Source organism: Sceloporus occidentalis, unplaced genomic scaffold (assembly GCF_023333645.1).
Source record: "Sceloporus occidentalis isolate IW3139 unplaced genomic scaffold, rSceOcc1.0.p SCAF_138, whole genome shotgun sequence".
Taxonomy (NCBI): domain Eukaryota; kingdom Metazoa; phylum Chordata; class Lepidosauria; order Squamata; family Phrynosomatidae; genus Sceloporus; species Sceloporus occidentalis.
Genome location: NW_028317118.1, coordinates 803,558 through 817,465, shown reverse-complemented (window position 1 = coordinate 817,465; position 13,908 = coordinate 803,558). Strand labels below are relative to the sequence as shown.

At 40.3% G+C, this 13,908-nt stretch overlaps 1 protein-coding gene across 1 annotated transcript in view; it reads left to right on the top strand.

The window, feature by feature from the left end:
* LOC149281126 (dynein axonemal heavy chain 10-like) overlaps positions 1–13,908 on the top strand; it is a 71,154-nt gene that overhangs the window by 33,089 nt on the left and 24,157 nt on the right. The window contains exons 35-49 of the mRNA XM_089499677.1: positions 54–242; positions 495–641; positions 2,000–2,191; positions 2,953–3,071; positions 3,666–3,824; positions 4,828–4,963; positions 5,892–6,011; positions 6,909–7,043; positions 7,901–8,117; positions 8,536–8,655; positions 9,524–9,669; positions 10,005–10,157; positions 10,815–11,075; positions 12,376–12,548; positions 13,298–13,391. Coding sequence (XP_089355803.1) covers positions 54–242; positions 495–641; positions 2,000–2,191; positions 2,953–3,071; positions 3,666–3,824; positions 4,828–4,963; positions 5,892–6,011; positions 6,909–7,043; positions 7,901–8,117; positions 8,536–8,655; positions 9,524–9,669; positions 10,005–10,157; positions 10,815–11,075; positions 12,376–12,548; positions 13,298–13,391 — 2,361 coding nt within the window. The remainder of the gene's footprint in view (positions 1–53; positions 243–494; positions 642–1,999; positions 2,192–2,952; positions 3,072–3,665; positions 3,825–4,827; positions 4,964–5,891; positions 6,012–6,908; positions 7,044–7,900; positions 8,118–8,535; positions 8,656–9,523; positions 9,670–10,004; positions 10,158–10,814; positions 11,076–12,375; positions 12,549–13,297; positions 13,392–13,908) is intronic.

Below are 13,908 nucleotides of genomic sequence, written 5' to 3'. Positions count from 1 at the left end.
TTCTTTTCTTCAGTGATACACCTGCTAGATCTTTACTTGGGTTTTCATTTCAGTTTGAAGGGCAAGAGATTACTCTGGATCCTCGAATGGGAATTTTCATTACCATGAATCCTGGCTACGCAGGCCGTACTGAGCTCCCTGAATCCGTAAAGGCTCTTTTCAGGCCCGTGGTTGTAATTGTGCCCGATCTCCAGCAAATCTGTGAAATCATGCTGTTTTCTGAAGGGTTTCTCTTGGCCAAGGTAAGTCAACGCTTTCGTAAAGCAGCTCACATGCTTTCAGCTGATTATACGGACTGTTTCTACTAGAAAGCAGTGTGCTTGAGGGAATGTGAAGTGTAAATGTTCTGTTGAAGCTATAGTGACTCATCCAAACATGTGAATCCCATTATAATTTATCACATGTAGGTGTGAATAAGCAAGAGTGAATGTGACAAACTGTGATGCTTTAAAAAGAGAAACGTGTCTATGTTCATACTCTTTTTTATCCTTCAGACGTTGGCCAAGAAAATGACAGTGTTATACAAACTGGCACGTGAACAGCTTTCTAAACAACATCACTACGATTTTGGGCTTCGAGCTCTGAAATCCGTACTAGTCATGGCTGGAGAACTGAAGAGAGGTTCATCAGATCTCAATGAGGTAATCCTCATTGTTGTGCTGGGAGAAATGTTGGTTTGCTAGAGTCAGGATTTGCTTGGTGAGTTCTCTGACTAGCAGCATACTAGGTGAAAAAGTCAGCAGTTTTGAAACAGTTCCTCTGAAACTGTGGGAATGGTGTATAAATGTATCAACCAATGTATGTCCTTGATTTCAAGCTGCAGGACACATGCATCAGTATCATAAATATTTGCTTTTTTAGTATTGCAACACAGCTCGAATTTTGTGTGATGTTTGGATGGCATATACACTTGTCCCTCTATATTCACTGGGGTTAGGGGCACAAGACCTCTGCGAATATGGAAAAACCACCAATAACAGAAAAATCATGTTTTTACCTGAGAGGACACATCTCTAGAAATGCCTCCAGGGCAACTCTGTGGTCAACGTCTGCCAGACACTGACCATGGAGTTGCACCGGAGGAGCTACAAAGGCCTAGTGGAGTGTACTCTCTAGGAATCTCTAGGCCCTTCAGTGCCACTTTTAGTTAAAGTTGACCATAGAGTTGCATTGGAGGACCTAGATATTCCTAGAGAGAACATATTCATCAAACCGTGAATAATCAAATCTGCAAATATCAAAACCGCAAATATGGAGGGATGAGTGTACTTGCCAAATACTTGGGCACCTTACACTGGACGGTGCCAAATGATAGCTATAATGAAAAATCCCCTTGTTCTGGGTTATAAAAAAATTCTATTTAGAGATAAATGTCTTAAAAGTTCAAGTTTTTAAATAGATTTTGTAAAGCTTGTGTGATATTACTGAGTCTTACGTCATTTGTTAGGAAATGGGAGTAATGTGTGTATCTCTTTTTGTAGTCTTTTCTGCACCTTCCATGTATTCCTCTTACATGACGTGGGCAGAAATGAATCTGAGCGACACATTTGTAGACATGGCAAGAAAAATCGAGTGGGGTCACTTTGACCCCTGGCATCTTACATGTGTGTTTTTTCCTCTTAGATGCTCCAATTATTCCAGTAGGGGTAGAATAAAACTGCACATGTAAAGCGTACTCACAAAGAATAAAATGTTTTTACTTGCAAAGAGTAAAAATACTGATTTTTTGCTAGATTGTGGAGTACCCCCTGAAACACCACATGGCAGTTCACACTGGAATGTATTAGTATTGACCTTGTCAAATAGGCCTGTCGAAAAGCATGGCAATTTCATTTAATGTCAGTTTCAGTCCTTCAGTTCCCTCACTTAGGTGGGCTTCATCAACTGAAAATCTTTAAGTATCATTTAGGGTTAGGCTGCTGAATTGGGTGAATAGATGTTGCTCAAGAAAGTCGATTTGTTTGGTAAAAATATTAAAACTATGTTCTTTTAAACCTAGGATGTGGTCCTGATGAGAGCGTTGCGTGACATGAACCTCCCCAAGTTTGTTTTTGAAGATGTTCCTCTTTTTCTCGGCCTGATCGCCGACCTTTTTCCTGGACTAGATTGCCCCAGGGTTCGGTACCCTAAATTTAATGATGCTGTTGAGCAGGTGCTGGCGGAAGGAGGCTATGTTGTTCTACCAATTCAGGTACTAAAAAGAAAAGCAGAGAAATAGAAAGGATAGCAAGTGTTTAGCCATCTTTTCTTTTGGGTGAATATAAAGTGGCATTGCAGAAGTCAGGTTGTGTCTCAATGAAGTCTACTGTCCAGCTCACAAGTTGTCATCGTATTAGGCAATGAAAAAACATTATGGTGATTTATGACTTCTGTTTTTCTTGCATTCTCCTTCAACTTGGGATGTTTTGGTTTGAATTCAGACCCTGTCATGTGGGCTGTATTTATCTGTATTGTATCATCCTTTATTATTATTTTGAACCAAGTTGCTGGCAAGAACTCTGGGAAGCTCACAGCTTTGTTCTGGGATAGGAACCCAAGTCACCACACTTCTATTATTTAATTAATTATATTCATTTTAAATATGTTCGCTCCGCTCTTCTGCTGCAAAGGCTTCCAAAGCAGTTTATATAAGATCAGTAACAAACCACACAGTCTGAGTCTGCCATTTTATAATCTAAAACATGTAACAGAAAAATTTAAAAAGAAATGGGTTAGGAGAAATGAAGATAGACCTGCTTTTAGAGAGGACCATCTAGTTGCCATAGTCCCCAGCCGATCGCGGGGCGATGGTGGCTGGAGTGGCCAAGCCGCCAGTCTGTTTCACCCCGAACCACAAATGTCACAATAAATACATTCATTTGGTGCTATAAAGAAGATCACCAGGGTTTGTCTTTGATATTAAATGCTTTTCAATTGTGCTTTGTCGATTTATGCTATTGGAACATTTGTCAGGTGGATAAAGTCGTCCAAATGTATGAAACCATGTTGACGCGTCATACCACAATGATCGTGGGCCCAACTGGAGGTGGCAAGTCTGTGGTCATCAATACATTGTGTCAGGCTCAGACAAAGTGAGTAAATAACACGAGTGTGTACAGATTTCATGTTTGTTCTGCCACTATGCTAAAATCTCTTTACACAAGAAGGAGAATAAGAGGATACTTTTCCTGACTGGTCTCACAGTGTACAGTCAGCCCTCCTTATCTGCGGATTTTTTATCCATGGATTCAAGAATCCATGGCTTGAAAATATTCCCCCAAAGTATAAATTCCAAATAGCAAACCTTGACTTTCCATTTTATATAAGGGACACTGTTTTACTATGCCGTTGTATTTAATGAGATTTGCGCATCCGTGGATTTTGTTACCCATACGGGGTCCTGGAATCAAACCTCAGCTGATAACAAGGGCCCACTGTATTTGGCTATGTTGACAGATTCATGGAAAAATTGCTCCTAATTATGATGGGCATATGGAATCGACATGTCCCTGAAATAGTTATGTTACAGAATAGTTATGTTGCGGAGAACACAATTGGGAGGTTTTTGAGCTCTTCCCGAGCGATCCATAGGCACCTGGTTTTGTTGCTGTGGGAAGCAATCAACTGTTTAAACTACAACATTTTACATTTTACTGTTTTTTTCATCTTCTCTTTTGTCCCTTTAGACTAGGATTGGTGACTAAGCTTTACACACTGAACCCCAAAGCCATGAGTGTCATTGAGTTGTATGGTATCCTGGACCCCACCACCCGTGATTGGACCGATGGCGTTTTATCCAACATATTCAGGGAAATCAATAAACCCACGGACAAAAAGGAGAGGAGGTAATTTCTTTTAAGAGTGAGGTCAGTGCTTTTCACTCAGAGTTAAGGAGAATCCTTGGGGGTTTAGTGAGTGTTTCTTACAATATGGCTGTGCAATGTGGTCCACCCAAGGCCTGCTGAACTGTCTCTCTGGTTCACTCTCTGGACATGTGTCCATGTATGTGCACTCATATGTGGTTGTTGCCTCCCTGGCCAACACTGGTTGTGGCTGATAAGGTCAGAAAGGTTGTATGCCCCGCCCTATGGATTCTGTGAAATGTTGAACTGTATATACTCATGTATAGGTCTAGAAATTTTAGTCAAAAATTGAGCCAAAAAACCTGGGTTATGGTTATCCATGGGTCAATGTAAGTACTTTACTTTAACTCATATATATATATATATATATAGAGAGAGAGAGAGAGAGAGAGAGAGAGCCATCCCCTTTCTCTGAATAAAAGGCAAGAGCTTAGTCCATCCTGGGAGCACCAAAAAGAAGCATGGATCCACTCTACTCTTTCATCCAGCCAGCCTTTAGGATGAGCACAAACAGTTATACCTGCAAGCATTTTCTAAGTTGTTTGGCATCATTTTCCTTTGCATCATCCTTTACATCCTTTGTTACATGCCCCTAAGTTTTACCCTCGACTTATCCATGGGCTATATCAAAATCCATACTTTTGGCCCCAAAACCTGCCCTCGACTTATACATGAGGTCGGCTTATAGTTGAGTATATACGGTATTTGTGAAATAAGCTAATTATTAGTTCTTGCTTTTTAAAACTTGTAGATGGAGGTCTGTCCTGGATGCCATGACATATCAGTCAGGGTGAAAACCAGTTGGTTGGATCTTAGCTTCCTTTCTCTTATTGATAGTTTCCCGTTTTCCCCTCCAAGACAGTTCCTTTCGTGTTCAGGCTAACCTTCCTTCATTCCACTAAAACTATAGGTCTCAAACTGAATTTCATTAGAATGGCTTTGGGAATAATTTGTTTTTAAGTGTCCTTTCTCTGTCTGATGACAGGTATATCTTATTCGATGGAGATGTGGATGCTCTCTGGGTAGAAAACATGAATTCTGTGATGGATGACAACAAGCTGTTGACGCTGGCAAACGGAGAACGAATCCGACTTCAGGCCCATTGTGCCCTTTTATTTGAGGTATGGAAGTTTCAGATGAATTGTTCAAGAAGACTTTGCAGTTATTGAGGATGAAGATTTTTGTTAAACATTATAGCTCTATCCATTCAGGGCTTTGGAGGTGGTGTTTCTTCTTTCTTTCTTTCTTTCTTTCTTTCTTTCTTTCTTTCTTTCTTATTGTATTTTATTAACAAATATATATATTGACAAAAAACAAAATCATGATAAGGACAGACCATATTACCATACAATACAGTACAAAACAATACTATATATTACGATACCAAACGTTACCAAAGACAAAACCACCATCTATTTATCTACCTATTCAGACATGCCATTAATTAAAACATTAAAAATGCTTGCTCTTTGTTGTTACACATTCTTTTATATTTGATAAGGAACTTCCTTATCAAATTAGAATCACTTTGAGAAAAAAGAAAAAAACTAATTGAGTTTTCTCACCTAAATATAACCACAAGAGCTTTTTTTTTTTTTTATTCATATCTTTAGTCTTCATTCTTCTTTGGTTCTTAATTATTTTATCCTAATTTTTCTTTGAAATGAATTGACTGGAGCAAAAGGCTTGCTGAAGGGCTAGGGAACCCAAGCAGTCTTCTCTGGAACAACCAGACATTGCTTTCTACTGCCACCACCTCCTTTCTTTCTTTCTTTCTTTCTTTCTTTCTTTCTTTCTGGTTCCAGTTGGCCAGTGACTCTTAATTCTCAAAGCTACACAAACTCTTCATTGTTTTGTGACTGATAACAAATAGATGGTCAGAAGGAAAAATGCAGGATGAAATCCAGGAAAACAGCAGGAACTTAAAATACGAATTGGAAAAATGTGAGAACAGGCACTTTAGAATGTTGTTGCAAAGTTCATCCGTATTTGGAACTGCTAAATGGTAGTACGGACGTCTAATAAATGTGCTTTAACTTTCCTTTCTAGGTTGGAGATTTGCAGTATGCCTCACCAGCAACGGTATCGCGCTGCGGGATGGTCTTTGTGGACCCAAAGAATTTGAGGTACAGACCGTATTGGGAGAAATGGACACAGCAAAGGAACAAGGTACGAATCAGAAAGAAAGACCATGGAATGTTGGTTAAAAATCAGTATAGTTTTTTTTTTGTGTGTGTAAAGGCATTTGTGGAGTTGACTCATTTCAAGTCAACCATTTGTCCTTTTGTCTTCCTTAAAGCAAAGCTAGACAATGTGGATGGTAGAAGAGTGCTTTGTTATTAATTTCCATCATTTCACCATTAGAGAAATCTTGCTCGATCAGTTGTGTGAGTCAATCGTCTGCTTAAATTTGTATTTGAACGGCCGTGTTTCTGAAAAAGAAGCATTTTTCGTTTGCAGAAGATACACATCTTTAGGTGACACTTTTGCTTGGATTGTTTTGTGTTCGTTTTGTCACAAAAGAAGCTACCTTAGCAGTATTCCTTCTTAGGTCAGAGGGAAAGAAGAATGCGTCTTTGAATAAGGTGCCTACCATTGGTAGTATTTAAATTGCCAGTTACGCAAAAACGGGGCAGGGAAATTCACAATGTGAGATGAGAGATGGGGCAAACTAAATACAGTATGGAATTTCTGCTTTCCTCTCAGTGGAGAATATTATCCTGAGACAAGTTACTTTTTCTACTCACTTTACATTTAGGAAGGAGCATGTCATTCAAAGACGACGTTGCAGGTTCACTTGAAAGAGATCTCACCCAGTTTTAGTCCTATCTCTCCACAGCTGTGCTTTGTTGAAGCTCCTGGTCCTACTTTCCACTTGCAGCATCTTTCTCTGGGTCAGATCTTTCACCTTCTTCACTGTTACAGTCCATTCACTTTGCTAATGCTTTCCTTTCTTTCTGAATAGACTGGACTGTGTGTTTTTCTGCCAGTTTCATAGAGACATTAGGGATGGGGAGGAACAATATATGTGGATACTTCAGAATGATTTTATTTTGTTTCTGATAGCAAGAACAACAACTGTTAGACAGGCTCTTTGACAAGTATGTACCGTACCTGATTGACATGATAATAGACGGAATTGTCGATGGGCGGCAAGGGGAGAAACTGAAGACCATCGTCCCACAAACAGACCTAAACATGGTAAGAAATGCTGGCTTTAGTATGGATGAATCCCATTTTGGGAGAAAGGTAGGATAGAAATCCCTTCAATCAATCAATCAATCAGTCAATCAATCAGTTCAACAAAGAATCAATGTATTAGTTTTTTGTGGGTTTTTCGGGCTGTGTGGCCATGTTCTAGAAGAATTTATTCCTGATATTTCGCCAGTATCTGTGTCTGGCATCTTCAGAGAATGCATTCACAGAGAAGGCATGCCACATAGCCCGAGAAACCCACAAAACACTATGGATGCCAGCCACGAAAGCCTTCGACTTCACAATCAATTTATTGATTAACAAAATCATTAAAAAGGACTCAACCATTAAGCAGTTTTGGAAATGTCTCAGACCTCAGATATATGGCTGAAGAGGATTTACTGTTTGAGAATTTCTCGACTACAGTAAGGTATGGGCATGCTTGAGTGGAGTCGACTATGAGAGGAGATTTTTCTTTGTGGTCTCTGTGGCTCACACAAATGGGTTATCCTACGGCTGTACTGTGCACTATTTGGAACCTTCTAGAATCTAGTATCGCTGACACTGCTTTAACAGCCATGGTTCTATCCTATGGGATCCTGGGATTTGTAGTTTGTTGTGGCAACAGAGCTCTCCGGCAGAGAAGGCAAAATATCTCACAAAACTACAAATCCTAGCCTTCCATCGCATTGAGCCATGACAGTTCAAACAGTGTCAAACTACATTATTTCTGCAGTGCAGATGCAGCTCATGGCCCAACATAGAGGATTTTCTTAGTCAAATGTGGTCACTAATAAGGAATAGCCCACGTCAGTTAGATTATTAATAATTAATAATTATTGCTTTGTGGTTTCCGATGACAGGTGATACAGTTGAGTAAAATGCTGGATGCCCTCTTAGAGGTGGAAATAGAGGACCCTGATGTGCTGGAATGTTACTTTCTGGAAGCTTTATATTCCTCCTTAGGAGCATGCCTCCTGGAAGCCGGAAGATCAAAATTTGATGACTTTATTAAACGCCTCTCTTCAATGTCAACCGTGAATGATGAGATGACTCTAGCTAAACCAGGAGAACTGCCAGGTGGGATATGGTCAGTTTTCTGTAACATTTACCCCCACTGAAAAACAACTTTATCCACCTTTTACAATTAAGGACAAGTACTTCATCATGAAAGACTAGTGGATGTGGAGGTGTTTAACCCTTTCTTTCCAGACCTGCAAAAATGGGAAGGGACCATGATTCTTGGTACTAAAATCCAGTGCTTTCTTATGGTACGATATGTAAAATTAATCCATAAAATGTAATGCTTTTGGATGCCCTGCCTCCCCTGTGTTGGTAGCATATATTTCCAGTAAACTTCAATGGCTCATTTAACCTATTAGCACATTTCTTTTCTTTCTTTTTTCATATATATATATATATATATATATATATGGAAATGTTTGCAGTAATTTCCATCTTCCATAGTGCTTAGCATCATGATTTCACTCTCTTTCAGGCCAGCTTTTGACTTTGTATGACTTTCACTTTGAGGGGCAGATGAAAAGGTGGATGCCTTGGAGCAAACTGGTCCCTGAATATGTTCACACACCTGAAGTCAAATTTATTGACATTCTAGGTAAATATGAATTAAGCTTGGCATAATTTAGTGGGAGTAATAAGTTACATCTTGTAAACCTATACCTGCATTCTGAAACATAGGCTTGAAAGCTTCTAGGTAAGATGGTGATGTCTGGGTCAGAAGATGGCTTTAGTTAGTACCACCTTCACAAAAGTCACGGGAACTATTAAAATTTAAATCCCTACTCTGTGCTTCTTTTTTTTTAAAAAAATATTATTAAAATGCATACATTAAATATTGTTTATTACACAATACATAATATTACACACACACACACACACACACACAGAGAGAGAGAGAGTCCTACATTCTGTTACAATTTGTCTAAATATCTTTACTATCTCACCTCATTGATCCCCTTCCCTGGAGCCATTTTCACCCTTGTATACCATCCAAAATCTCAGTTTTGGAGGTAATTTTCCATCTTCTTTTCTCAATACGTTCTCAATAAATTCCTTCCAAATTCCGTCAAAATCACTAATCCCTGTGCTTTTTAATAAACTCTGCCAAACATTTGGTGTATGAATTCCTCTGGCATTGAGGTGGGTCTTCATGCACGGGTTACTTTTTGCACAACTTAAGGCCATTCACATTAGCTTTGTTTATTTGATAAATAAAAGCAGTACCCAAAGCATTTGGTCTTCAAGAGAGGCTAATTTCAGAGCACCTTTGGACAAACTGCTCTTGCATGCATCTAGTAAGAGCAGTTGGGTGCTCTATTCCTTCCTGCAGAAGGACCATATAAGCCTTGAATAGGGAGTATCTCCAAAGTCAGTGTAATCCAGTGTCCTTACTGCTGATCTGATTTATGCATTGTGCCTGATGTGTCCCTGGTGCGTTCCACATTAATGTCCCCTGTGTTTAGTTCCTACAGTGGATACAACCCGCACCACATGGCTCCTAGAAAAAATGATGAAGATCAAACACCCTGTTGTTCTGGTTGGAGAATCCGGGACATCAAAGACCGCAACAACACAGACCTTTCTCAAAAACCTAAATGCAGACACCAATGTAAGGCTTTAGATGCTATGTGTCATTATGTCTTCACCTGTTGTTCTTTCTGCTAGCGCTAACCTTCCTTCTCCTGCTAGATGGCCTGAATGACTTCAGTATCTACAGAACAACCATGTTTTCCAAAAGTGATGGGCACAGTTTGGATAGTAGAAGGTGGCATGTGTATGTGTGTATATGCATGCACAAGAAATAGACATGAGGCTGATGGTTTGTGACATGCTACACCCAAGTTTCCCAAATCTCTTTATAAAGCACATTCTTTTTTTCCAGTTTTAGATGCTATTTAAGACATGCAAAGTCTTTATTGACGATTTTTCGCCTTCCACTTTCAGGTGTTGCTGATCATTAACTTCTCCTCGCGCACTACCTCAATGGATATTCAAAGGAATTTAGAAGCCAATGTGGAGAAGCGGACCAAAGAGACCTATGGGCCCCCGATGGGAAAGCGCCTTCTTGTATTTATGGATGATATGAACATGCCCAGGGTAAGCATGCAGCATTATGCAAAGGAATGCCAAGAATAGTCAAGGATGGCTCCTTGACCTTGCTTTCTGTGAAGTGTGCATAGGATTTATGGCCTGTCGTTAGGTTCCACTTGCTCTTTTGAAGTCTGGACTCCTGGTACCCTGCCTGTAAGTGCAGCCTGAGGATAGGACAATCGTACTGGCTTTTTTAGCTGCTGCATCACACTGTTGGCTCATGTTCAGCTTGTGATCTACTAAGATTCTTAGATCTCTTTCGTATGTACTGTTATCATGCCAAGTGTCACCTCCTATACCTGAGCCATTCCTTTTTTCTTCCTAAGTGTAGTACCTTACATTTCTCCGTGTTGAAATTCATTTTGTTAGTTTTGGCCCAATTCTTTAATCCGTTATGGATTAAATTCTGATCCTGTCCTCTGGGGTATTAGCAACCTATCAATCAAATTTTTACTTTTAACATTTGTATTAATTTTATATTTCTTGACATTGTCTTTATTAGATTTTAGTATATTCTAATTTGTTATATATTGTGAGCCTTTCTTGAACAGAGGTATATGAATGTAGTTGATAGTAATCATTAAAAGGTCTATGGGGAAGGTTACTTGTTGGCATCTCTTCTATCCCTTTGCCTAAGCGTTTTGATCTCCCTGTTTTCCAAAGGTTGATGAATATGGAACTCAGCAGCCCATTGCGTTGCTCAAGTTACTCTTAGAGAAAGGCGCCTTGTACGATCGCGGCAAGGAGATGAACTGCAAATACCTCCGGGACCTTGGCTTTGTTGCTGCCATGGGCAAAGCTGGAGGAGGCCGCAATGAAGTTGATCCTCGGTTCATTTCCCTCTTCAGTGTTTTCAATGTTCCTTTTCCTTCCGAAGTGTCTCTGCACTTGATTTATGCCTCCATTTTAAAAGGCCACACAGTGGTAATAGCAATTATTTATATAGAAAAATGTTTATTATTATTTGATAGACCTATCCAGAATTTAAGTGCTTGTTAAAAATCCACTCTTATGCACTGGCATTTGTTATTGATAAGAATCTTAAGGTTAGATGCTTGCTTTTAATTGTTGCTGAGGACAACTGTCAAAAATTAACTGAACTGCTGCTGTTTTAACTCTTGGTACCATATTAACAATCCATGGACATTGAACAATAGTAGCTTAGTAGCGCCATTTGACCTTCTGCATAAATCCTGGATCCCAAACTCTGCCTACTGTTACTGTGTGTTTCAACAACATTCTCTCATGGGATCTGAGATATGACTAAAGGGTTCAGTGTCCCCTGTCTTTGACAGAAGAAACCATAACAGATGCTCTTCTTGGATCTGGTATCATATCTCAGCCACACATCCTTGTTTTACTTGTGATTGAGGTGTAGTATAGTATAAGAGGGACTCTGTGAAAGATACACTGTGAAGGAGGGGTTTAAAAAATGTCAGCTCATGTGCGAACAAGTCAGTAGTTTTTTGTGGGTTTTTTCAGGCTATGTGGCCATGTTCTATAAGAGTTTATTCCCGACGTTTCGCCAGCATGAAAGTCAACGGCTTTCATGGCCGGCATCCATAGATTTTTGTTGGTTTTGGGGGCTATGTGACCATGTTCTAGATGAGTTTATTCCCAACTTTGCACCAGCATCTGTGACTGGCATCATCATAGACGTTTCACCAGCATCTCTGGCTGGCATCTTCTGAAGATGCCAGCCACAGATGCTGGTGAAACGTCGGGAATAAACCTTTCTAGAACATGGCCACATAGCCCGAAAAACCCACAAAAATCTATGGATGCTGGCCATGAAAGCCTTCAACTTCAAATCAGCAGTTCCCTGTTAAAAATTATGTGCCACCCATGCTCTTTTTAGAAGTTTTGATCTACTTCTTCTTCCCCTATAAATATGGATTGAAACTCTAATGAATTCCTCAGGTATCCATTAGTGACATTGATTTAACTGACCAGTGGATGTTTTTAGAAGATTTATTTAGAAGGTTGCATTAAATATAATTCTCAGTGAGCCAGAGGAACCATCAGTGAGCATGTTAGCATGCGGTCATCAATAAATACATCTGAATGCAACATAGACGGAGGGGGCTGCTGGGGTAGAATAAATGCATATCTTGTGCAGGATTGCGATGGAAATGTCACTAGCAAAAATAAACGTCAAGGAAAAACATTTTCTGCAATTGTCTGCTGAAAAAAACTCTTCCCCGCACCCTTCTTATGTTTGCAGAGTTTTAATGAAACGGTGTCTTCAATTGCTGACCGGATGACAACCTGTACGTTGACACTTTATCAGATGATTGTCCACGACTTGCCTCCAACTCCGTCGAAGTTCCATTACATTTTTAACTTGCGAGACCTGTCCAGAGTTTACAACGGGCTTGTTCAAACCACCCCAGAACGGTGAGTTTGTTACACACAGCCTAGGTTGTTTTCAGAAGAGGCTTTTATGATATGCAGTCACACTGCCCCATGCCTGGAATTTGATGGTTGGCCCAGACTACTTTCTTTTCAGCTTGTAGCCCTTCTGTATTTTCCTGTCCCATTTCTGCCTTTTTTCCTGGTTAAAGGTGGGGAAAAGATAAAATTTATGTATAGTACCTTTTGAACATTAGCAGTAGGGACCATCTATCTCAGGGGTAGGCAACCTTTTTGAGCCGGGGGCCGGGTTGCTGTCCCTCAGAGAACTGGGGGGGCCGAAGCCAAAAAATAAATAATGAAATATTTTTTTAAAAATTAAATAAATAAATAAACCAGGACAAATGTAGGACAAAATTTTCAAATGGAGGACACATTTTCAAAAAAATGGAGGACACGTGAAAAAATTTGCTGATTTTTAAAAAAATGTTAAGATAAATGCATGTTTCTGAGGCTTCTATAGACAATTGCCCCACCATGCCCCCTCGCGTGAGAGGCCAAAGGCCCCGGCGGCAATCGGCGGCAGGACCAGGCTGGGGCCGGTCCCAAGGCCTCGCCGGGCCGCATCCGGCCCACGGGCCGCAGGTTGCCTACCCCTGATCTATCTGGAGGCAGCCTTGAGATAGAAGGGGTGGTGGTGGACCAATTGATTACATGTTCTGCATTTGCAAAGGCAAGTCCACTAAATCTCATTGGTTGTATTAGCTGAGTCGACCCCATTTTTGTTCTAACAGGTTCCAGACAGTGGGCCAGATGGTGAGAGTATGGAGGAATGAGTGCCTCCGGGTTTTTCACGACAGGCTGATCAATGAAGTTGACAAAGCACTGGTTGGTTCTTACCTTTCATTTGAACTTTAACAGGAAACAGGGTAAAATTTAACCTGTTATTGTTGCTAATCACTTGCTGGTCATTGAACTGTGTTGTCGTTGTTGTGTACCTTCAAGGCATTTCCAACTTTTAAAGCTCATGGGGTTATCTTGGCAAGATTTGATTAGAGGAGGTTTGCCATCACCTTCCCCTGAGGCTGAGAGAGTGTGACCAAGATCTCCCAATGGGTTCCATGGCCGAGCTGGGAATCAAACCCTGGTCTCCAGAGTCGTAGTCTAATGCTCCAACCACTACGCCACACTGGCTTTCTTGTGATGATATGGCAGAGGGCAAATGGAGACAATTGGGAACCAGAGTTGGGGATCCTACATGGAGTGAGAGGATACTAGGTAGTCAGATTATATGAAGATTATGTTCCATGGTCAAGCTGGGAATCAAATCCTAGTCTCCAGAGTCTCTGGGTCTGTAAATCCATTTATTTAGCCTGACTATTTCATTCTCTTTTGAAATCAAATT